The sequence below is a fragment of the Octopus bimaculoides genome, chromosome 25 (genome assembly GCF_046866305.1).
Source record: "Octopus bimaculoides isolate indiv1 chromosome 25, ASM4686630v1, whole genome shotgun sequence".
Taxonomy (NCBI): Eukaryota; Metazoa; Mollusca; class Cephalopoda; order Octopoda; family Octopodidae; genus Octopus; species Octopus bimaculoides.
In genome coordinates this window covers 32,831,404-32,858,191 of record NC_142952.1, presented here as the reverse complement: position 1 = coordinate 32,858,191, position 26,788 = coordinate 32,831,404, and the positions used below count along the sequence as shown (strand labels likewise).

Genomic DNA, 26,788 nt, shown 5'->3' with positions numbered 1-26,788 from the left:
GCTTTGCAGCATTTTCTCAGACCCTAAACCCGTTGGCCTTTGGCTTTTCTAGCAAGTGGACGCGAAACCCAGGGTAACCCCACTGACCGGCCATATCTATCTATCTATCTATCTATCTATCTATCTATCTATCTATCTATCAGTCTGTCTGTCTGTCTGTCTGTCTATCTATCTCTCTATTTATCTGTCTATCTCTCTATCTATCTGTCTGTCTGTCTGTCTATCTATCTTTATCTCTCTCTCTCTTTCTCTATCTATCTATGATACATACATACTTATATGTATGTGAGTAATATATAAAAACATATATGCTTATAACATATGCATGAACGTAGGCGTATGTATATTCATGTGTGTGTGTGTGCGTACATGTTCGCATATGATTGTATATGTGTGAAATTAAATCCCGTTCGTCCACTTCAAAGATTTCTAATTCTTCCAAATTGTCATTATGACGTCATAATGCTGGCCAAAGTCTTCTCCACGGCCTTCGTTTCAAAGAATTTCCAGTCTCTTTCAACCTTTCGCGGTGATTAGAGGCTAGGGAATGTGTGCGTCAGGGGACGCACCCGGACACTTGCGGACTAGTGTGAAGTGACAGTCATCTTCACCTTGTTTTTGGTGTTTGTGGGGATGTTTTATGCACCTTTGAGTTCTTAAGCACCCACTGTAACATGCTGGTTGGTAGCATAACATAGTTACAAGGTGTACGGTAGAGTCCCTGTACCCGTATGAACTCTCAACCAGGCGATTTCAGGACAGGAAACCTAGGGGTTCCAACCAGAAACACTTTATTCTCGATACATTTCACACAGGATATTTTAGGTAAATTTTTATATTAACACCCGCACGATTTTCACTAAGAAAAAGAGAAAAAAAGGAATTTTTTGCAAATTCCTTATTTTGGTTCAGAAAAAAGGGGGCGAGAGGGAAAATATTTAATAACGAACCATGTAATTCACATTCTGGAAAATTTATTTCGGTAAAATGTTTTTTTTTTCTTAAACACAGAAAATATAGTCTATAAATTTAGGATCTGTTTGAAAGATACTATATTTTATCATCAGAATATATACTTTCTCACAACAATTAAGATATATTTATTTTAAATCGTTCATCTTTCTCCCCCACCACACAAAAATTAGTTTGGGCGCGATTTTTATTTTTATTTTTTTCCCTTAGTGAAAATCGTGCGGGTGGAAAGGTCAATGGGGGTGGGGGTGAAAATTTCCGAGGCTTCCACCTCACCCCACCTCGTTTTTCGGACCCAAAAAAGAGTTTTGTAGCATATTAGGAAGTCGGCGATCTACCGTAAGATCGCCTAGGACAGGGGTTTTCAAACTGTGGTCCGCGGATCACAGGGGGTCCGCAAGGACAAGACAGGGGGTCCGTAGACAGCAAATACTTTTTATGGGCAATTTGATTCTATATATGTTTTTTAATCGAAATCTTTTAATTGACAATAAACCTATTTGTTAAATACTGTTAAATAAATAAATGTAAAAATATATGTTATTTTAAGCAAATATTTATGTGTAAATTTCATAAGCGTTTATAAGGGGGTCCCTAAGGCAAAGCTTGAAATATAAAGGGGTCTGCAAGTCAAAAAGTTTGAAAACCCCTGGCCTAGGAAGTCACAGGAATTCATTCAATGAAAAAAAAAAAAAAATTTTTTTCAATGATTCCGGGATGCGCCAACTTTCTTCCGAACCAAAATAAAGGGATTTGCGGTATATTAGGAGGTCAGGGTACTTGATTCCACGCAAAATATACGAGCTTTTTTTTTTTTCTTAGTGAAAATCGTGCGGGTGTTAATATAAAAATTTACCGAAAGGATCCTTTTTTTTTAAGGCGGTAGGGATGGTTTCAGCGTTTCGAGGGATTGGCAAGTTGATTACATCGCCCCCAGTACTCCACTGTTATTTGACCCCGAAACGATGAAAGGCAAAATCGACTTCGGCGGAATTTGAACTCAGAACGTATAGACAGACGAAATCCCGCTAAGTGGTAGAATGTAATTTGAGGATGAAAAGTTACTGCTATGTCTAGCACACCATGTAATCATGTATAGACTCCTATACTTTTCACTTCACAGATCCAATTCCAGGTATCCTCGTTTTTATGGTCCTAAATTGAAACTGGTCTTTTGGTTGTTTGTTTTTTACGCCCCTAAATTATAATTTGTTCCACGACTGGACAAGATACTGGACATTGATGTTATAGATCGAGAAGATTAAACAGCTTCGATTTAGTTCATGTTCTTGATCTTGGAAGTTCATGCGCAATCAATGAAGTCCAGATTGGGAAAAGGGCCAAAAAGAAGTTGATGAATTGAATGGGGCACATCACAGACTCTCTTTGAAAGCTTCCTGTCTGAATTTCTGTGGCGCCAATATTCAACAACTGCTTTTGGTGACAACCACTAGCCAATATCCGTTTCATTGATACTTATAATGGAATATTTGTTCTGATTTTGAATGTATTACATTATTTTAATGAACTTAAAAGACCATAAATTCCAGTTTTAGTTTCTGTGAAATAATTTCGGGGCCGCTGCATATTTTTTTTAGTTGAATTGAAAACTTGTAAAAGCGTAGGATCCCAGTTTTTGAGAAAATTTAGCTGCTATTTCATGCAGGTCCAACGAACATATTGGACTCATTTCCCTCTCGCCGTCCTGTGGTAGTAGTAGCATCTGTAGTAGTGACAACAACAACAGCAGCAGCAGCAGCAGCAGCAGTAGCAGTAGTAGTAGTAGTAGTTGTGGTAGTAGTAGTAGTAGTAGTAACAGTAGTAGTAGTAGTAGTAACAATAGTAGTAGTAGTAGTAGTAGTAGTAGTAGTAACAGTAGTAGTGGTAATAGTAATAATAACAACAACAGTAGTAGTAGCAGCAGCAGTAGTGTAGAGTAATCTCCCCTTGAATCCTCTAAATTTCTCACTCTTTGTCTGGAGCTCTCCAGTGTCGTAAGGTACCTGTGTGTGGGATGATGTGTAAATCGGTAACAATAGCAACAACACTTCACTCAAACATACCTTGGAGATATTATTTACTTTAATTAATCCTCTTTCTTTTTTCTCTCTTCTCGAGAAGGTAAGAAAACATTCTCATTTCCATTGATTGGCCGCCCGCGACAACTTCCCACCTTCATTAGATCTCTAGATTTATCTATCTGTCCATCTGTCCATCTCTCTCTCTCTCTCTACCCTCACTATTATCTGTCTGTCTGTCTATCTCTTTACATGCACGTCTGTTTATGTTTATCTCTCTATCGATACGTCTCTCTCTCTATCTATCTGTGTCTACCTACCTATCTATCTATCTATCTATCTATCTATCTATCTATCTATCTATCTATCTATCTATCTATCTATCTATCTATCTGTCTAATTATTTCTCAACTACCACCTCGACTGTGTTCATTTATCTGTCTATCTCACTACCCAAACATCTGTTTGTGTTTATATCTATCTGTCTATCGCGCTACCCTCACCTCAGTCTGTCTATCTATTTCTCAGCCTGCACTTTACTATAACTATCTGTCCATCCACCTACCTAACTACCTGTGTACTTATCTATCTATCTATCTATCTATCTATCTATCTATTGATCGATCGATCTTTCTTTCTCTACACATGTCTCGCTCCATCCCTACATCTGTCTGTCTATCATTCTACCCGAATGTTCTTCTGTGTCTATCTCTATACTGCACCTGTGTACCTGTGTGTATCTATATATCTGTCTATGGCAATACTTGCACGTATATTTCTTTCTTTCTCTCAGTGTCCATCTGTCGATCTATTCAGGTGTCGTCTCCTCGCTCGCTGACATAAACGTCTGTTTACATTATGAATGTATATGCATAACAAACAAATGTGGATATAATGAACAAATCTATGTACATATAACCAAGAAATGTGTGTGTTTCGTTTTTGTCTTTGCTTGCAAGATTCCTGATGTGAAATCGTGTGTTGGAACAAGTTTTAGGTCTTGGAGCGAGTAAGGAGTCACAGGTCATTGAAAAGGTTGGCAACAGCAACGGAAGAACTTTGACGAGCAAACAAACGATCGATCGATTAGTTAACTGATTGAATATTTAATCAGTTGACTAAGAAGTGGAATCGAACCTGTGCATGTCTTTTATTATAGGCATAGCGACTCTCCCAAGATACAACAAAGGATGTATGTATTATGAATTTGAAGAAAAATGCCAAAAATGAATTTAACGAAAGATTGTCTGTTGACTGTTCATTGAAATGAATCAACAATTTGGTTTTATCGAAAAGGAATGCGACTTATCTTTACTTGCATCGACAATTTCTTTCACACGAACCAGTTTTAACACTTCTGTCACCACAACCTAGATGGATATGCAAGAAACAAAAACCAACTCTCCCTCAAACTGCACTCTAACGTCACAGGGGATAATGCAGCCATGCATATACACGAAAAGTACTTGATAGTTACGGTTGGATGGCCATTGATCATAAGTTTGTTTGCTCAGGGCTAACCGGAAACTAAACACCTCTGGTCTTTTTGGGTCTTTTTGCTCCTTGGCTGGTTGGCCTAACACGCTGACCAGTTTAGCACCACTATCTGGTTCTTGGCTGATAGACCTAATACCCTGACCAGTTTAACACCACCATCTGGTCCTCAGGTGTTTGAAGCAGAGTTCATTATACTTCAATTACTGCTTCCGATTTGCTTGGCAGACGGTCAGACTGTCATTTAAAGATGTTTACGTTAAATATTGTTATTGTTTTTGTTGAAAAAAAAGCCGCAATAATTATGCACCAACCCAATATGTGTGTATGTATATGTATATACAGTCTGAAGAAGGCTAGCAGCTGACAAACTTCGAAGTCACTGTCATCCTTTTTTAAAAATCTAATGAACATGTACTTTGCTAAAAAATACTGAGTAAAAAGGGTTAAGGGTAAAGACCCCCTTCAGCCATGAATGACCAGGGGATTGCACCTAGAAAGTTCCCCTCTAAAGCACAAGTCTAGGCAAGGTTGTTTATGGAAGACCAGCAGTCGCCCATGCATACCAACCTCTCCTCTACACGCCACCGATGTTATCCAAGGAAAAGGCAAAGGCTGGTACTGCTTGGCACCAGTGACATCAGAACTCATTTCTATGGATGAGTGAACTGGAGCAACATGAAACAAAGTGTCTTGCTCAAGAACATAACACACAGCCTGATCTGGGAATTGAACTCACTGCCTCATGAGTATTGAGTAATTCTTCAGTCTAATGTTAAGTGGTTTTTAATATTTGACATAAAAACAAGCATCAACCCTCTCAGACCTGGGTCCCTGTGTCTAACCTTCCCCTCCACCTGGGCTCGTTAGCAACAAAATTAGTTGCATACACAACTCAAGAGTAACGATTGCAGGAAAACTAATGGACAGAATCACAAAAACATTTCAGGAGAATAACAATAATTGGCCCACCTCTAAACTACAGTAGTTGTTCGCCTGAATCACTACTTTCAGCATCTCTTTCACCACTTTGATTGTCTGACTCACTCTCATTGCCGCCATAAGTGTAAACTTTTTGTCCGAAGAATACTTGGTTTGGCTTCACACTCTTGCTTGATGTGGCTGGGGTCACTCCAAATTAGTGGCCCCGAAGGCGTCATCATGCATAGAGCCAACTAGGTCCCCCAGTGCTCTCCATTGCTGGCAGTCCCTTGCAGGCTCCTTTGCATCCTCCAAGAATCATCAATAATTTCTTCAACAGCAATGAGTCTGGGCGTTGCTTGTTTTGTAACACAGAGCGCTGGGTTCATCGCATCTTTTTTTCATCACAAAATTGTCTTTTTCTTCTTCTTCTGATTAAAACCAAAAGTAAACAACAGCTATGGAGGACACCACTCACGACGAGTCATAAACACACTTGACTACAAAAGCTGCCTAATTTTAGGATTTTGTTCGTTTCTGCAAGTGTTGTTCATTAACTCTTTAATGGGAATCCAGTGGAGATGACATCTAAGCCTTTCCTGCAACTGTGGGAACATGGCATGATATCATCATCACCATCATCATCATCTTCATTTAGCGTCCGCTTTCCATGCTGGCATGGGTTATACAGTTTGACTGGAACTGGCAAACTGGAAGGCTGCACCAGGTTCCAGTCTGATTTTGGCTTAGTTTCCACAGCTGGAAGCCCTTCGTAATGCCAACTACTTCAAGAGTGTAGTTGGTGCCTTTTATGTGTCACCAGTATGGGTGCCACTTTTGTGTCACTGGCACAGGTGCCTTTTGTGTGTCACCAGCATGAGTGCCTTTTATGTATCACTGGCACCACAAATTGCCATGAGACCCAGGCATAACATCATCACCATCATCATCATAACAAGGTTAATATATATGTGTGTGTGTGCTTATCTTTTATCTTTTACTTGTTTCAGTCATTAGACTGTGGCAATGCTGGAGCGCTGCCTCGAAGAATTTTTTTTAGTCAAATGAATTGACCCTGGTATTTATTTTTGTTAAGCTGGGTACTTATTCCATCGATTTCTTTTTTGCGAAACTGCCAAGTTATATATATATATATATATATATAGTAGAAGACACATGCCCAAGATACCATGCATTGGGACTGAACCCGGAACCCTGTGGTTGAGAAGCAAGCTTCTTATCACACAGCCACTCCTGCACCTATATATGTATATTTAGATATATACAAATATGAATAGCTTCTTTCAGTTTCAATTTACCAAATCCACTCACAAGGTTTAGGTTGGCCCAAGGCTCTGGTAGAAGTCACTCCGCAAAGGTTCCACCATGTAGTGGGACTGAACCTGGAACCATGTGGATGAAAAGCAAACCTCTTACTCCACAGCTACGCCTGTGACTATTGCAAATAAATTTTAACATCAAAATCTTATATGGACCCTAGTTGAGATCCACTGGTTTAGAGGACGAAATCGATCCCCAGTACTTGACTGGTACTTTATTTTATCCCAGATTGGAGCCTGGTGTAGCCATCTGGTTTCACCAGTCCTCAGTCAAATCGTCCAACCCATGCTAGCATGGAAGGCGGACGTTAAACGATGATAATGATGACCATTAATGAATAATAAGATAAGTAGATTCAGCTTGAAAAATTACATTAATATACCAAATTTGAAAATTTTCATTTAATTTTAAAATTTCAAAAAAAAGTGTGAGCCAAACAGAAATAGAAGTTGAACCTGGTGGGATTTGAACTCGGAACGTACAAAGCCGGCACCAGCGATGTTTCAGCTACTGTCATTGTTGATGACAAATGATGGTGGAAGGAGGAGGTTATCGCAGTGTTTATATCGACAGACTGCTGGTGCTGCTACCGTTTTCCCCTTGCCTTGTCCGTGCTTCGAGGCGGAGCCAAACCCATTCGTTTTCTTTTTTTAAAAATATTTTTGTCTGCTTGTCTGTAAAGTGGTAAAAGAGATTTGCTTATTATTTTGCTTTTCATTTTCGGTGTCTGCCAGCAACACACACTTCCGCACCGTCTTTCCTTGTCTTGTATTCTTTATCGATCGAGCTGTCAACTCTACACACATACACACACACACGCCAAGAAGCAAGTCTTACAGCTCAATATATTTATATACATTGGCATTCTACTCTGACCCCTTCCACCTTTTCCCCCTCCTCTTCGTTCCTGCTGCTTCTTCTTCCGTTGTTTGGCACTTCTTCTTTCCTTCTGTCTTCCGTTTTTCTCTCCTATCCTTTCTCCTCTCTCTCTCTCTCTCGCCGCATCTCTCTTTCTTTCCTTCCAGTTTTTCTTTACGAAAGAATAAAATTCTAGGCTAAAAATAAATATATAACTAAATAAATCTATCAATGAACGAAATAACGAAAAAGAAAACCTCTTTCTCTCCGTTTTTTCTCTTCTGCTTGTTTGTCTCTCTACTTCTGTGTGTGTGTGTGTGTGTGTGTCTTTTTTCTTTCTTTCTTCCCGATGTTTCTTACCGAAAGAATAAAATGAATAAATGTATTTTAAATGAATGAACGAACGAAAAAAGATGAAACCCGTCTCTACTTCTCACTCTCTTTGTCCCTTACTTTCTCTCCTTCTCTCTGTTTCTCTCTCTGTCTCTCTGTATCTCTGTCTGTCTCCCGATGCTTCTTACATAAAGTATAAAATTATAGAATTATAAATAAATGTATGAATGAACGAAGAAAAAAATGATAAAACCTCTCTCTGTGTCTCGTTCACGATGTTTCCCATAGAAGAAACAAATAAATAAATATCATTAATATGAATGAATGAACGCAAAAAGAAAAAGAAAATAACAAAAACGAAATAAACACAATCCTAAATAAAACCGACTCTATCTTCTGCTTACTCTCCTGTTGGTCTGGATGTGGCTACTACTGGCTTTGGCCATATCTGACCGTTTCTTTGGCCACTATACGCACACACACACACACACACTGGTAGTTAGTCAGCCAGTGGGTAACCAAGGGCCACTCCCCCCTCACTCTCTCGCTTCCCCCACTGTGCTTCTTTCTCCCTCGTTCTGCCTCTCCCCTCTACATTCGGTGGCGGTTGGGGCCCGACTATTTATATTCCTTCTTCCTCGATTGTCCCGATCCCGCCCGCCCGCACGCCAGCCAGCCAGTCAGGCTACGTCGCCGCGCCCGACGCCATCACCTTGTTCGGATCTTCTCGGTTCCGAATATATTTGAATACTATTTGCATGATTTAAAAGATTTTTAGTTGTGACTGATAAATCACCAGTGCAACACAACACTTCGCGGCACCCATCCTCCCTCCTTCGTTTATAAGCGCGCGCATACACACACACACACTCACACACACACGGTCTCTCTCTCTCTCTATCTCACACACACACACACGTAGTGTGACGTATGAACATAAACAAATATTAAAGGGGAGGAGGGAACCCTTTCCTCCCACCACTCCGGCCGAGCATTTCTGATTGTGATTTCTTTAACCGTTCCTTTCTCTAAGAATTGCTTTGTGGTCATCATCATCATCGTCATTATCATCACCATCATCACCACCAGCATCATCACCACCAGCATCATCATCACCGTCATCACACCATCATCTTCACCACTATCATCATCATCATCACAACCATCACCACCACCGCCACCACCACCATCACCCTCGTCATTTTTTTCGCCAATTATTCTTTATGTTTTACTTCCTCTGGTTATTTTCTTCACTTCCCTCCATCACTGCTGCTTTTCGCGAAAGACAGAAACAATTTCAAAATTTCTGCTGTAGAAAATAGATGTAAATCTATAAGAAAAAAAAAGGACAAAAATAAAGGAAGGGGGAAAAAAAAGGAAAGAATTGGTAAATACACATACAAATTCATTATTGATTTATTTATTTATTCTTTTACTTGTTTCATTGTATGTGTGTGTGTATGTGTGTATTTCATGTATGTATGTGCCTGCCTCTCTCTCTCTCTCTCTCTCTCTCTCTCTCTCTCCATCTATCTATCTATCTATCCATCTATTTCTCTGATTATCTCTTTATCTATCTATCTCCCTCTCTCTCTCTCTCTCTCTCTCTCTCTCTCTCAATCTATCTATCTGCGCGTGACTGTATGTGCTGAACCCTTATAAAAAATCCTGCTTACCTTAAACCCCTCCAAAAAAGGGAGCTGACGGCCGCACACTCGCACGCGCACACACACTCACACTCACAGACGCATCCACACGCGCACACTCAACAACACTTACACGCATACTCATTCGTACACACACACTCGGACACTCCACTCTCACACAGACACAGTGTTCCCCACTTAATTTGTTTCTCTTTATAAAGATCCTGCGCCGCCCCCTCTTCTTCTTCTCTTCCTCCTCCTCCTCACCCCCTCCTCTTTCCATTTCATTTGGCGAGTTTTCCATTCTAAGAAGAATTTCCATTTAGGTAAGTCGTTTTATTTGGTCTCTCTCTCTCTTTCTCTTCGACTACGGGAAGTGTCTGTGTGTGATATTTTCGGCAAGGCTAGAATGTGTGTGTGTGTGGATGAGGGGTGAGGCTAGGTACATATGTAAAAGGTAACCCACCCCTACAGAGGAAAAAAAATTATGGGAAAATGTTACAAACACTGCATCCTCCCCCTAAAAAAACTAGAATTTTTGGTTGTGTATGGATGTGTTTGTGTGTGTGTATATATATATATATATATATATATATATATATATATATATATATATATATATATATATATATATGTGTGTGTGTGTGTGTAGGCCTAGGTGTACCATACAGACACACATGCGCACATATATAAACGTTTGTGTATACACACATATAGAAAGAGAGAGAGAGAGAGGTGATATACAATATATAAATATCTATTAGTATATGCATATTGTTATAGATTTGTATGTAAGACTGTGTGTGTGTTGGTGTTGAAGCAAAGACAATTTAATGTAAATATTTACAATTGATTTTTGTTTTTTTAATTAACTTCTAAAAGATAATGTCTGTTGGACTGTGAATGTGTTTTAGAATATCCCTCACTTATTCAATGGGGCACGTGTCGATCTATCTATCCGTCTATCCATCCATCTATCCATCCATCTATCTATCTATCCATCCATGTATCTATCTATCTATCTATCTATCTATCTATCTATCTATATATATATATCTGTTCGTCTCTCTATGTATCCATCTTTCTGTGTGTGTGTGTTTGCACGCGTGTTGTTTTAGGGACGTTTTACATGTTTATGGTACTGAGATGATTTCATAAATTATATATATATATATATATATGTGTGTGTGTGTGTGTATAAAGCAACACCTATGTGTTGCATTGTGTTCGTGCGTGCATACACACGCACTTGTAAATACGCATACATAATACCTTATACATACATATACACACACGTATATTCACACACCTATGCTTATATGTATATATGTATACACAAGTATATGCGTGTGCGTGCTTGCACGCACTTGTGTAAGTGTGTAGTTTACCAGAAACCTTGGCTTTCGTCCCGAAACACTTTCTGAAATTTATTTAAGCACGGAAGTTTTCGCCTTTGAGTAACTACTTCATAATTCCCGACACACACAAACACGCACACACCGTATGTACATGTGTGTATGAGTGTCGTCTGCGACTTCCCAATTTGTGTATGGGTGTCATCTGCGGAGTGTCGTCTGCGACTTCCCAATTTATGGCGACCTCCTTATCTCACCTCTTCCTCAACTGTACGGGAGGTCCAGTCAACGGAGAAACAATCTCTTGACAGTTTCTCTTCCGCCAGAAGAGACGATCGTTATCAATGTTGTTGTTCTCATCCCAGAACTTAGCTGAAACTCTTGAACCACACACAATGGAGAAATCAGACTTCCTTGCCCTCCGTAGACTCTCACTATCATCTTGCTTACACTCATTTCCTCCCACCCCACATTTCATGACGACAAAAACTACCAACAACGGTTTGGATTACAGCTTCGAGACGGTCCATTTTCGTTTCGTTTCCCCTTCGTTGTCGCTAGAAATAGCCGGGAGAGGTAGAGAGATAGATAGATGAATTGATAGAGGGTGAGAGCTATGTATGTACGTATGTATGTATGTATGTACGTACGTACGTACGCTTGCTTTAGTCATTAGACTGCGGCCATGTTGGGGCACAGCCTTGAAGAATTTTGGTCGAATTTTAGTCCTAGCACGTATTATTTTTTTTAAGCCTAGTGTTCATTCTTTCGGTTTCTTTAACTGAACCGCTAAGTTACATGGATATAAGAACACCAATACTGGTTGTCAAGCGGTAGCGGACACACACACACACACACACACACACACACATATACGATGAGCTTCTTTCAGTTTCCATCTACCAAATCCACTCACAAGGCTTTGGTCGGCCCAAGGCTATAGTAGAAGACACTTGGCCAAGATGCTATGCAGTGGAACTGAACCCGGAACCATGTGGTTGGGAAGTAAGCCTCTTCCCATACAACCATGCCTACGCCTAAAAATACATATAATATGTACATACATGCATGCACGTGTTTGTGTATAATACAATTCATACAGGCAAGAGAAATAGAAATCAATATAGAAAAATGCATTTATTATTTTACTATCATATTAATTGTTGTGAAGCTACCTTAGTGGCTCGGGGTCTGGAGTTTTGTGTCAGAACACTTGTCATGTCTTGAAATTCTAGGCTTTTGTGCCACTGATGTAGCTTCTTGACGAAATGTGCTTTTGGGTGTGTGTTCAGTCTGTTTTAGGTATTAAGGTTATATATGTGTATTTTGAGTGTGTAGCATGCTTATATACACACACACACACACACACACATATATATATATATATATATATATATATATATATATATGGTGCTGAAGTCTCCAAAATATAATATGAAGTATGTATATTTACTTGGTTATTCATGTATGCATGTGTGTATATATGTATATATATACTCACATACATACATACATATATATATATATATATATATATATATATATATAGTACACATGTTTAATATGTATATATGTAGTTTGTTTCTATATGCATGCATATTATGTTTATATGTGTGTGTTTATGTGTGTGTAGAGGGTGTGCCAGACGACCAAGTAGAAAACCATTCACAAGGAAATATAAAAACAACAAAAACAAAAATAAGCCCAACCCAGTCCCAGATAAAAGACACAGACAGTGAACCTAACCCAACACATGGAAAAAACAAGCCATTGAATGAAACCACTCTCAGCCCCTATGTTGGCCCCAGTGCGACCACGGAAGTAACTTCATACCAGGATCAACAAAGCCCCCTCCTATGCTGCACACCATGGTTACGATGGTAGTGCTCAAGGTATTCTTGGCGTAGGTTGATGGTTGTTTGACCCTTGCCTCAATGATGCCTTTGGGTATCACGAGAGGGTTCTAATCAGAAGCTAGCAGACCACAACCTCATGATATTATGGGTCACATGATCAGATGTTTTGTTGGGGATATAAAATGCCATCTCTTGTCATGTAAGGCTTTCATCTGGTGCCTTCATGCATTGCACACCCTATCGTGGATTCTGTCACCTTGAGCAGCTTAGTATATATATATATATATATATATATATATATATATATATATATATATATATATATGTGTGTGTGTGTGTGTGTGTGTGTGTGTGTATACACATATCTGTCTGTCTATCTATCTATCTATCTATCTATCTACATACAATATCTGTATGTAGACATACATACACCCACAAGCAGATATATATACATGCATGTGTATGTATGTGTGTGTGTGTGTGTTAATTGTTTTTATGTCAAGTAATATATCCTTTCTGTTAAAGGCACAGGCCCGAAATTTTTTGGGGGAGGGGACTAGTCAATTACATCGACCCCAGTGTTTCGCTGGTACTTGTTTTATTGACCCCGAAAGGATGAAAGGCAAAGTCAACCTCAGCGGAATTTCAACTCAGCAGTTGAAATGTCGCTAAGCATTTTCTGGGTGTGCTAACGATTCTGCCAGCTCGCTGCCTTATGCCAAGCAATCTATCAAAAACAATTTAACATTAAACTGAAGAATTCCTCAATACTTTTTTGCAAAAAAATAAAAGGTTTATTAAACTTATACAAGAAGCGGGATGACAGTGACTTCGAAGTTTTGGCCCACTAGCCTTCAGTGGACTGTGTATGTGTGTGTGTATATATATATATATATATAGAGAGAGAGAGAGAGAGAGAGAGAGAGAGACACACACACACACACATATATATCATCGTAGAACTCCATTGGTGACGACGACGAGGGTTCCAGTTGATCCAATCAACGGAACAGCCTGCTCGTGAAATTAACATGCAAGTGGCTGAGCACTCCACAGACACGTATACCCTTAACATAGTTCTCGGGGATATTCAGTGTGACAGTGTGACAAGGCTGACCCTTTGAATTACAGGCACAACAGAAACAGGAAGTAAGTGTGAGAGAAAGTTGTGGTGAAAGAGTATGGCAGCGTTTGCCACCTCCCATGATGGAGCCTCGTGGAGCTTTAAGGGCAGTCTGCCTTGGATGGCACTTTTGGGTCTGCTGTAGGCAATATGTTTTTTTTTAGGTCTAGGGGTGGCAAACAGAAAGGTCACCCCAGGTGGCATACACTCTAGCTACCCTAGTGGTTAGAGTATATTGAGGCAAATTTTTTACGACCATATGTCTTTCATATATTTTTATATATATCATAGAGCAGTGCTTCACAACTGATATATTCCGCAGCACACTAGTGTGCCATGAGGCAATGCTAGGTGTGCCAGGGTGTAAACTGAATATAATTTTTTTCCCTATACTTCTAGTTATATTTTTAGTTCAGGTGTACCGCCAAATTATGAAAACAATATAAGTGTACTGCAAGTAAAAAAAAGGTTGTGGGGCACTGTTATAGAGTGATGACCCTTCCTAAGACACTTTCAATGTTGACAAATGCTGGATATGGAGGCCTACTCTGAGTGTTGTACTTCTGTAGTTGTCTCATAGCAGAAATGGCATTGAAAGTACCGTATTTTAACGTGTATAAGGAACCCTTTTTTGTAAAAAATTAGGTAAAAAAAATATGGGAGTTTCTTATACATGGATAGTATTATAATCCCTTACAAAACCTTTTTTCCAAATTTTAAGCCCCCCAAAATTAGGTTTTTTTTTTATACATGTTAAAATATGGTAATTCTTTCTGGCAAGAATGACATCTCATCTAAGCTAATTAATTGTCTTTCTAATCAATTCAGTCATAACTCTTTCCATAATTTTTCATAACCTGGTTCAACAGTTTGATATCTCTATAGGTTTCTCTTGATAATCTATATCTCCTTTTCCCTTGTAGCAGTTGGTGATGATGATGATGATGATGGTGCCACTCTGCCAGCCACTTGTTATGGCACCTTCTCAGACTATCTGTTTGGCTATGTGGGAATCCAGCCTGCGCTTTATCCTACCAGATATTCTAAGCACCTCAGTGGTAATTGCTGATAAACCATCACCAACATCATCAGCACCAGCATCATCATAATGTCCACTTTTCCATGCTTGCATGGCTTGGACAGAGTTTATTTGTGGCAGATTTTGTACGGCAGGTGCCTTCCCTGCCACCAACCCTCACCTGTTTCCAAGCAAGCTAATATTTCCCCCAATTGTCATCTAAATTATGCAAAAATGAAGATATCACTGATATCTCATTTTAAAAGATATATTTACCAAAATTACATAAAAATATCTTGAAATACTAAACAGTAAATTTATTCAATAAAATTGCTTTTGGCTTCAGCCATGGTCTCCAGAATCTTCTGCAATTCTTCTGGATGGTCTCCTTGTTTAAGTTGCCTTCAGTTCATCTTTGGTGTTACAAGGAGTTTTGTTGGTCTCTCGTTGTGCATGCATGAAATTAAAGTTATAAAATAGCGACAATTTACCCATTGCATCCTGTATAGTCGAGAAGTTTGTTTCCAACCGCATGGTTTACACATCATACCCTGTGTATATATACATACATACACGCATGTGTGTGTGTGTATATATATATATATATATATACACATACATACATGTGTGTGTGTATATGTATATATATATATATATATATATATATATATATACATACATACACGTGTGTGTATACACACTCACACACACGCAATAACTGCCAATGCCCCCTATTGCATTTATTATGAACCAATTACTGCTACACTTAACATTTAAGAGGTGTCAGATTACACAAAATTACTAGATCATTAATATTCTGTCCCATGTCTATAATAGATTTTGTTTTCTTTATGGGACATATTTCATGGACAGTTAGTTACCGCAAACCATTAGAGGGTTTTGTTCATGCCATAAACCCCCTTTCCTCGTACTCTATAGTGCCCCACTAACATATCATCATATCCAGTTGTACCCTTGTATTTTATATAAGGTTTGATAAAAAAAAATAATGGGACTGTTGCTATGGTAACAGAACTAAAGTATGCTGAGTGAAACCACTTGGGATAGGTTGACCTTGGACTCTGTTGTGCATACACAATAAGTTATAATGTTGTCGCAGACTTCTGTTGTTTGTAGCAGAGTTTGGCGGTAAAGTGTGTTGAGTGTGGTAGTCTCAAAAAGAGGGTCGGGTTTCAGCTGCCCAGTAGGAACTTCTTGATTTTGTCGAGGAAGACGGAAATGTTTTGGAAACGGTCATAACAGGTGACGAATTGTGGGTCTATGGCTATGATCTGGAAACCAGGGCTTGAAGGAAACAAGATTTCATGACATTGAGGAAATCCAAGAGAATATGACAAGTCATCTGCTCGCTGTCCCCCCCCCCCCCCCCAAATACTTCCAGGAATACTTCCATCAATGGAAACAGTTGCTGGATAAAATCTCTAACTTCAGACAGGGAATACTATGTACAGCATTTAATGTGTTGTGGTTTTTCCTTTTCATAGCACCAGTCCGGATACTTTTTGATCTGATGCCATACTATCATACGATAGCATAGTGTTTATATCTGTCATGGCAAATCTAGTCTCATGTTGTTGGCACTCCGTCGCTTACGACGTCGAGGGTTCCAGTCAATCCGATCAACGGAACAGCTTGCTCGTGAAATTAACGTGCAAGTGGCTGAGCACTCCACAGACACGTGTACCCTTAACGTAGTTCTCGGGGATATTCAGCGTGACACAGTGTGACAAGGCTGACCCTTTGAATTACAGGCACAACAGAAACAGGAAATAAGAGTGAGAGAAAGTTGTGGAGAAAGAGTACAGCAGGGTTCGCCACCATCCCCTGCCGGAGCCTCGTGGAGCTTTAGGTGTTTTCACTCAATAAGCACTCACAACGTCTGGTCTGGGAATTGAAACCGCGATCCTATGACCGTGAGTCCGCTGCCCTAACCACTGGGCCATTGCGCCTCCCCATCATACGATACTATAGTGTTTATATCTGTCATGGCAAATCTATTCTCATCCTGCCTTGGTTATACCACACCTGACTCTGTAGTGTGATATTTCACAAACATCTTATTTTACCACCTTCTGGCGTATCATCTGTTGGTAATATCACACAACAGCATCTGGGTTCTCTCCCAAATACTGTAGACTGCCTGGTGTGTCTCTCTTATATCAACTTAAGCGTTGTAAGAAATTTAAGACAGAAGCATGAAACAGAATCAGCGATGTGTGCACGCGTGTGTATGTATGTAGGTAATATATATATAATAATATTAGGGATAAAATCCAAAATTACAGGTAAAAACTCAATTAAAATCAATTTATTAAAAATTAAAATTAAATTAAGCTTCACAGTATAAAATATATATTAATATATAGTATTAGGGAAAAGTGACAGTGGATTTTCATCGATGAATTCATAAACCTTGGTTCTTTTCTCTAATACTATATATTAATATATATATATATATATATTAATACGTACACACAAATATTATATTATATATAAATATAAAATCAATAACAAAAGACGAAATCAGCTATAAAAGCCCAAGGGATATTCATAATTTTTTTATTAATGTGCTGACTGTCAGAGAAGGGGAAAAAAGTTAAAGCAAGAGTTATACAATAAATGTATAATTGTATATGTGTGTGTGTGTGTGTGTGTGATTTAAAAGTGTGCTAGAAGACACAGCACATTTGGTGCTAATAACGAGGAAACATGCCAAATGTTCTGCACCAATTGGCTTGCGGAAAAGGCTGGTTGGAACTCGTGTATTTTACATAAAGTTTAAAAATATCAATTAGCTTTCCTGCAGTTCACATTACTATGTATATATAAGTGAAGGTGCATGGCTTAGTGGTTAGAGCATCGGGCTTGCAGTTATGTGGTAGTGAGTTATGTGGTAGTGAGTTCGATTCCCGGACCAGGCTGTGTGTTGTGTTCTTGAGCAAGACACTTTATTTCATGGTTGCTCCAGTTCACTCAGCTGTAAAAATGAGTCGCAATGTCACAGGTGCCAAGCTGTATCGGCCCCTTTGCTTTTCCCTTGGATATCATCAGTGGTATGGAGAGGGGGAGGCTGGTATGCATGGGGGACTGATGGTCTTCCATAAACAACCTTACCTTGGCTTGTGCCTAAGAGGGGAACTTTCTAGGTGCAATCCCATGGTCATGACTGAAGGGATCTCTACCCTTTGAATATATATATATATATATTTATATATATATATAGTGAAGGTATGTGGCTTAGTGGTTAGGGCATTCCAGTGACGATTGTATGGTCATGAGTTCAATTCCTTGCAGTGCATTGTGTCCTTGAGCAAGACACTTTATTTTCACGTTGCTCCAGTCCACTCATCAGGCAAAAATGAGTTGTACCTATGATTCAAAAGGGCCAGCCTTGTCACATTAAGGGTACATGTGTCTGTGGAGTGCTCAGCCGCCTGCACTCTAATGAAGTCATGTGGTTACTGCCATGACATAAGACATGTCTTAGGCATTTTTAGACTTAACCGAAACCCTCTTTCTCCAGGTCTGACCACAATCAACTTCTTTGACTAAAAGAGAGAATGATACGCGGAAAGAAAGAGAGAAATCAACTCCAGTGCAGAACTGGCCCTTTATTTATTGATTCTAAGAGGACGGAAAGCAAAGTTGACCATGCCAGTATTTGAACTCAGAGCATAGAGGTAAAGTTACCTTCTCAAGTCATATTGACTCATAAGGGCCGGTTTCCCGGTTTTATGGTATATATATTCCCCACCTGGATGGAATGCTGGTCCGTCGAAGGATTACTCATTTTTGCCACCTGGGTGGACTGGAACAATGTGAAATGAAGGGTTTTGCTCAAGGATACAAGGCATTGCCTTGTCCAGGAATCGAAACCATAATCTTACAATCATGAGTCCAACACCCTAACCACTAAGCCAAGTGCTTGCACTAGAGGCCCATATAACATATACTGAGCATAGAGGCCCATAACATGTACTGCAAGGCATTCTATCCAATATCCCCACTCAGTGGTGCCTGACCGTTCTTTACCTAGGGACCCTTTTGATTACCATTTTGCTTTGTTGGACCCTCACGGCCATTTGATCATCACCATCATCATCATCATCATCATGGTCGTTTAACGTCTGCTTTCCATGCTAGCATGGGTTGGATGATTTGACAGAGGACTGGCGAACCAGATAGATGCGCCAGGCTCCAATGTGATTTGGCAGAGTTTCTACAGCTGGATGCCCTTCCTAACGCCAACCACTCCAAGAGTGTAGTGGGTGCTTTTACGTGCCACCGGCACGAAGGCCAGTCAGGCGGTACTGGCAACGGTGTGCACCTATATATATATATATATATATATATATATATATATATATATATATATATACATACATATATGTGTGTGTATGTGCATATATATAAATATATATATATATATATATAGCTTCCCCCATTCACGTTAGTGCATCTAAGTTCTTTGCTTTTTTTCTGTTAATGTATGGATTCTAAGTTAAAAACATAAACCTTAGCATCACACACACCAATTAACACCACCGCTACCACCACCACCACCACCACCACAATTCTAATCACCATTGAGCAGAGGGAATATTATGTGAAATGTGTGTGTATGTGGGGTAGATTATGTCAGGTGTAGGTGAGAGGGTGTGTGTGTGTGTGAGGAGGTCTTTAGAAATATATTAACCAAGTCTTACCTCTGCTGCCCTCCCCTGTCCCCACACCCCTTCTCTCTTTCTCTTTCTCTTTCTCTTTAAGCCAGTTCACCTGCTCCCCCCCGCCACCACCCGCACCAGCCCCTGTGAAATTCATTTACTCCAATCCCCTCCCCCCTGCCTCCTGCACCTCTCCATCCCTTTCACTCAATGGAGCAGATTCTTTAAAGTTCAGTAAAAATGAGGTGTGGGAGTCTAAGGATGGTGTGTGGGGGTAATTTTTGTTACTACCGCTACCACTACCACCACTAGTACTGCTACTACCACTACTACTACCAGCCACCACTATTACTATCACCACCAGTACCACCACCAACACCACCACCACCACCACTACTACTACTACTACTACTACTACTACTACTACTACTACTACTACTATTACTACTACCACCACCACCACCACCACCACCACCACCGCCGCCGCCACCACCACCACTAGCAACACCCCTACCCAAATTTCTAAGATGTTTGAACAGAACTGGAGAGAGGGATTGCCAAATAGGTCTTGTGTATGTGTGTGTGTGTGTGCAGTGGTGGATTAGGGTATGTTAATTGTTCAGAACAGAACAGAAGCATTTCCGTGACCAGACACTGTATGTGTGTGTGTGTGTGTGGGGGGGGGGAGATGATGGTAGAGGTGCTTAACATAATCTGTGCTTGCTAATGAATTCTATATGTGTGTATGTGTACATGTGTGGCTGTGTTTGTGTGTGTAGATGTATGTATATATATTTACATATATGTGTTTGTATGTGTATATATATATATATCTATAGGTACATATATATTTCAGTAGGAATATGGTAACAAAAAGGTTAAAGTGATCTAAATTAAAATCTTCCATTAAGATGCCATGCAAATTTATGTTCCAAATACCAGATTAATAATGATAAAGTTGTTTTGCTAAATTTTTCATTATTTTCAAAATTAAGTGAAACAAACTCTGTGTATTTCAACAGAAATATGGTAACAAAAGGGTTAAAGTGATCTAAATTAAAACCTTCCACCAGAATTGGATCTTTTTTAAAACGGGGGCCACATTTTTCATTAACGAAACACTTTGAAACTTGGAACACTGGTAGAATGTGTCATATAAAACATCTTTTTCTCTTAGTCTTCTTAAAAAAAAAAGAAATCCCTAAGTTATTCCATGTTAAAGTTGTCGTATTTCTGTAATTTCAACCAATCACTGACGTCCATTCAGCCGATATACATTAAGTGCCGGCTACATAAACAAACGATTCTGAAACAATCTGTCGGTGATAGGGTTAGGGTTAGGGTAAAACAGCAAATTTTAAAAGAAAAAAGCAAAACGAAGCTATGGAAATTAAATACGCTTTACATCGCTTAATGAGCCAAAGGAGTAAATGTAAACAACTGAATACTTGTCAGTGATTGGTTGAAATTATCGAAATAAGACAATTTTTTACATGAAATAAATTCGAATACAAAAATATTTTTCTGTTCTATAACACAAAATAGATAAGTATACGAAGTTTGAAAGTCTTTCGGTACCAAAAACACTACATAAAACATTAGTGAAAAATGTGGCCTCCGTTTTAAAAAAGATCCCCAGAATTTATGTTTCAAACACCAATTTAAAGACAAAGTTACAATACTAAATTCTTTGTTTCTTTCGAAATTGAAACAAAAGTAGAGTGTTTCAACACAAATATGGCTGTTGGCACTCCGTCGCTTACAACGTCGAGGGTTCCAGTTGATCCGATCAACGGAACAGCCTGCTCGTGAAATTAATGTGCAAGTGGCTGAGCACTCCACAGACACGTGTACCTTTAACATAGTTCTCGGGGATATTCAGCGTAACACAGTGTGACAAGGCTGGCCTTTGAATTACAGGTACAACAGAAACAGGAAGTAAGAGTGAGAGAAAGTTGTGGTGAAAGAGTACAGCAGGGTTCGCCACCATCCCCTGCTGGAGCCTCATGGAGCTTTTAGGTGTTTTCGCTCAATAAACACTCACAACGCCCGGTCTGGGAATCGAAACCGTGATCCTATGACCGCGAGTCCGCTGCCCTAACCACTGGGCCATTGCGCCTCCACTCACAAATATGGTAAGAAAAGGGCTAAAGTGAACTAAATTAAAATCTATCGAAATTTTGTGTTAATTTATGTTCCACATCCCAGCTTAATAATGACAAAGTTATTTTAGTGAATTCTTCATTATTTTAAAAATTAATTGAAATATATTTCAATAGAAATACGGCAACAGGAGGATTAAGCCTGATTAGAATTTGGTACATTGCTGCCATTGGATACCCTGTATGGGCAATGGTGTCGCAAGAACTAACACCTGACATGGTTTATTTCAATTATTATATTTTTTTGAAATCATTCCGTAATTCTTCTACAATCTATTGCAATCTGGAATGAAATATTTAAAATTTAATTTCTTAAGCATCTAACATACAAAGTAATTAGCTCTTAATTTGTGATACTTATTAAGATATAACGTTACAAAAATGGTCTCAGATTTTGTGCCTAATCCTGTCTATGTACATCCATACATACATACGTGTGTGTGGAGGTGTACACGTGTATACACACACACACACACACACACACACACACACACACAAACACTTCTTGCATGAGTAATGTAGATTAATGTTTGATAACTGAAAATATTAAATCTTACAGCACTCGTGGTCTGTCTCTATTTGTGAGTGTTTGTGTGTGTGTGTGTGTGTGTCCTGCTTCCCAGCTATATGGTTCCAGGTTCAGTCCCACTGCGTGGCACCTTGGACAAGTGTCTTCTGCTATAGCCTCAGGCTGATCAAAGCCTTGCGAGTGGATTTGGTAGACGAAAACTGAAAGAAGCCCGTCGTATAGATGCATATATTTATCTATGTGTATGTGTCTTTGTGTTTGTGCCTGTCCCCCTCTCCCACTTGACAACCGGTACTGGTGTGTTTATGACCCTGTAACTTAGCGGTTCATCAAAGGAGACTAATAGAATAAAAAGTAAATACTGGGGTTGTTACATTTGATTGAAAATTCTTCAGAGTAGTGCCCCAGCATGGCTGCAGTCTAATGACTGAAACAAGTAAAAGATATTACCAACCACATGGCTCTAGGTTCAGTCCCACTGCATGGCACCTTGGGCAAGTGTCTTCTACTATAGCATCGGGCCAACCAAAGCCTTGTGAGAGGATGTGGTAGACGGAAACAGAAAGAAGCCTATCATATATATATATATATATATATACATATATAAATGAATATTATTATTATTATATATATATATATATATATATGTATGTATGTGTGTTTGTGTTTGTCCCCCCACCATCGCTTGACAACCGATGTTGGTGTGTTTATGTCCCCGTAGCTTAGTGATTTGGCAAAAGAGACTGATAGGTACACACATGCACACAGATATATGTGTTGAATGAGATCACATAAAGATAGGAAACAAGGAAAATATAAATGCCAGATGAAATAGGTGTATATATAGAGACATATATACACACACACATCTATCTATCTATGTATGTAACAGAGAGAGAGGGAAAGATAATGATGCAGATAAACATAATTAGGCTTGATATATGTATAAATATACACACCAACACATACGTGTGTGTGTAGACAAATAAATTTACATAAACCATAAAAAACACAGAATACTTAGGAGAGAATATATACTTTTTCAACTCGACAGCTCTATATTTATATACACACACACACACACATGTATGCGAACACACATACATTCATACATGTATACAGATACACACACAGAAATATATATACATACACATGCACACATCCACTCTGTTATTTTTCAGACTAATTAAATTCCCAAAAGCAAACAATCTGTAACAGTGATACTTAAAAAAAAAAAAAAAAAAAGATTGAAGAAAAAAAACAGAAATTGTCAATAATGAACAAAATGAAGACTGTAAATCAACCGTTCTTCCACCCCCCTCCTCCATTCCCTACCAATTCTATTTTACCTGTGATATATGTTTTTGATGTTTTGTTTTGTTTTGTTTTCGATTTTTCTTTTTTTTTTTTTTGCTTTACCTTGTGTGTCATCTGCATATGTTGTAGATTACTGGAGGGCCCTGTCCCTCCCCGTCCTCTCCCATCTCAAACTACACCAACCTCTACCACCAACTGGGGAAATGTAATAAATGAGGAACACTAGAAATGTATGTGTGTGTTTATACATATATACATATATATATATAGACATATATACATAATGTGTGTGTGTGTGTACCTATATTTGTATCTGTGTGTGGATATATGTGTGTATTATATAATATATATATATGTCTGTGTTTGTGTGCATGTGTATATGTGCACATGTGTATATGTGCACATGCAGTTGTATGTGCATATACATATATGTGTGTGCATGTATATATATTCGTGTGTATTTATATATATATAGATGTATGTAATGTATATAAATATGCAATTTATATCTGTATTCGTATGTATTTATATGTATAGAATTTATATTATGTTTGTACATGCACAATATGTTTATATATGTGTATATATATATATATATATGTGTGTGTGTGTATATAAATATAAAATAACATCACCAAAATTAAATGCCAAAGGAATCCCCCCCCTCTATCTCTCTCCCATTTAATTCCTCAGTAAACTCAAAATACTGTCCTATCTTAGATCTTTGTTGTTCTTGTTCTTGTTGCAACAAATGGTAAAAGGTATTCTCCAAATCTAGCATTTTGTTTTTGCTTCTTTCTCAAAGACTTCACCTGATATGGTGCTGATATTTTCTGTGAGTCTTCCATTGGTTAACAATTACATGCTGTCTTCCTTTTTCAAGATTTTGCTCATTTCTTTTTTTGTTTTTTTTTCTGAATTTTTTTTGTTGCTGTTTTCTTTTTTTCGTTTTGAATTTTTAATTATTTTTGTTTCAATTTTCGTTGTTTTTTTTTTCTTTGGATATTTTTACAGGTTAATTTTGTTACATAATTTCCTACCTCACATTTAGGGTCTGTCCGTCTGTGTGTCCCTTTCCATCTTTGTTCATTTCTTTCTCTCCATATGCTTTGTCCTCTTCATCCTCCATCAACTCCTCCTCCTCATGTTTTTCCTCCTCCTGCTCTTGCTCCTCTTCCTCCTCCTTTTCCTCCTCCCACCTCCTGCTTTTCTTCCTCCTCCTGCTCTTGATGTGTCTTATCAAGTACAACAAATCACCACATCCTCCAATCTCTTATTTCCTCAGTGGGGCCCAGTGTCCGAAGATCCTTTCTCACCACTTCGTCCCATGTCTTCTTGGGTCTACCCTTTCCACAAGTACCCTCCACAGTTAGAGCTTGGCACTTTTTTTATGCAGCTGTCCTCATCCATACACACCACATGACCACACCAATGCAGTCCTCTCTCTTGCACACAACATCTGATGCCTCTTATTCCCAGTTTTCCCCTTAAATCATTTACACTCTGTCGTGTGTGCAACCTGACATTACCCATCCAGTGGAGCCTACTTAATTTCTAAAATTACAGTTGACAATCCTAAGATAATTATTGATAATTCTAAAATTATTATCTATAATTCTAAATCTTTCTATTTTAACTCTTTATTTCGTACCTATTTTTCTGTCAAAAGTAATGCTTATTTAGTCAGGTTGTTTTGAATTAATCCTGCATTGTCTTGTAGCTATGAGATTTTGATGAGGTAACAGTCAATTTATAGGACAATATTCTAGGGCTGGTGTGAGAGGCCAGATATGGCCACTTTGAACATAAAACAAACAAGTAAAATATTTTGACTTGATATGGACAGTTCAAATGCATAAGGTTTAAAATCCTCATTCTTTTTTTCTTTGCAGGTTTTTTTGCCCCCCAAGAATGTTTCAAAATCGGTAGATTATTCTTAGTGGAATATATAATGGTGTGATGGCACTGAAACCAGTGTTACGCAACAAAGTGGACGAACTCTTCCTCCATTGGTTGTCAGAGCCTGACACACAACAGTTACTTCGTCAGAACCTCTTGCAGATTGCCAAAGGGGACATAATCCCTCAGCTGTTGCCAGTGCTCGGTGTTGAGAGTTCTCCAAGAGGTATCCGAACGACCCCACGAATCTGTCCAGGATCACCGCCATGTGCTCCCGTCATCGGAAAGGTGTCCAGTCCAAGGAGTCCACGCCGGACATATCTAAGTAAATCTGTCAGTACATCGACCACATCTACTCATGTTCAGGTAAGTCGTATGCATCTTCCACGTGGGTGAGGGTATGGGTGTTTGGGCAGGGTGCGGCTGCGTGGTCACAAAGTTGGCTCTTTGTAAACATGAGGTTTTGGGTTCCATCTCACTGCATGGCACCTTGGGCAAGTTTTGTCTGCTGTAGCCTCTGCTTGACCCATAAATAACTTGCGAGAGTGGAATTTGATTGGGGGGAATCTGCAGAAGCCTGTGCATCTATCTATCTGTTTGTCTTTCTCTCTCTCTCTTTCTCATTTAATGTCTCTTTTCCATGCTAGCATGGGTTGAACAATTTGAGAAGGACAGGAAAGTAAGAAGAAGAGAACACCAAGCTCTGTTGTCTGCTGTGGCATGGCTTTTACATGTCCTTCCTAATGCCAACCACTTTAGAGACTGTATTGGGTGCTTCTTATATGGAACCAGCACCAGTGAAGTTACCAAGTAACTTGCAGGACAAGACCCCTGAACTGAAGGAAGGGAGTTGTATCAAGGAGCAGAAAAGGTGTCTTGCATTCCTGAAAACCTCCACAAAATACTCTGTGTTGCCTGTCTGGCCAGAGGGAATCCAGTGGATATAGATGATGGCCTTGCTGTTGTAAAAGAGATCATCGGCTTGTTTTGGCTGGTCTTCTTGGGTCTTGGGCAACCAGGCTGCTTCCATTGGTCAATCTGGCTCATCACAGTAAAGCCAACTTTTATCACAGGTCACCAGAGACTCAAATACTCTTGGGTTGAATATAATGAGCCCAACCATCTCTCTGCTGTCACCAAAGTGTCTTTCCTTCTGTTTCTAACTGGTAAGAAACTTTGCACAAATTATGCGACTGTACAGATCTTCTTCAATAATACTGCATATGATTGCCACACCAACTCCAAAAGCATGCGTGTTGTC

General features: G+C 39.0%; 1 protein-coding gene across 4 annotated transcripts in view; it reads left to right on the top strand.

Moving 5' to 3' along the window:
• Window positions 1-722: 722 nt before the first annotated feature.
• LOC106884288 (serine/threonine-protein phosphatase 2A regulatory subunit B'' subunit beta) overlaps window positions 723-26,788 on the top strand; it is a 145,179-nt gene continuing 119,113 nt past the window's right edge. The window contains exons 1-2 of one of the 4 annotated variants that reach the window (XM_089341918.1): window positions 723-825; window positions 25,521-25,893. In XM_089341918.1, coding sequence (XP_089198044.1) covers window positions 25,588-25,893 — 306 coding nt within the window. In that variant the 5' untranslated portion in view covers window positions 723-825; window positions 25,521-25,587. Of the gene's footprint in view, window positions 826-2,939; window positions 3,094-9,626; window positions 9,910-21,736; window positions 21,756-25,520; window positions 25,894-26,788 lie in introns of those variants that run through there. The other 3 variants (XM_089341915.1, XM_089341916.1, XM_089341919.1) reach the window with 3 other exon arrangements.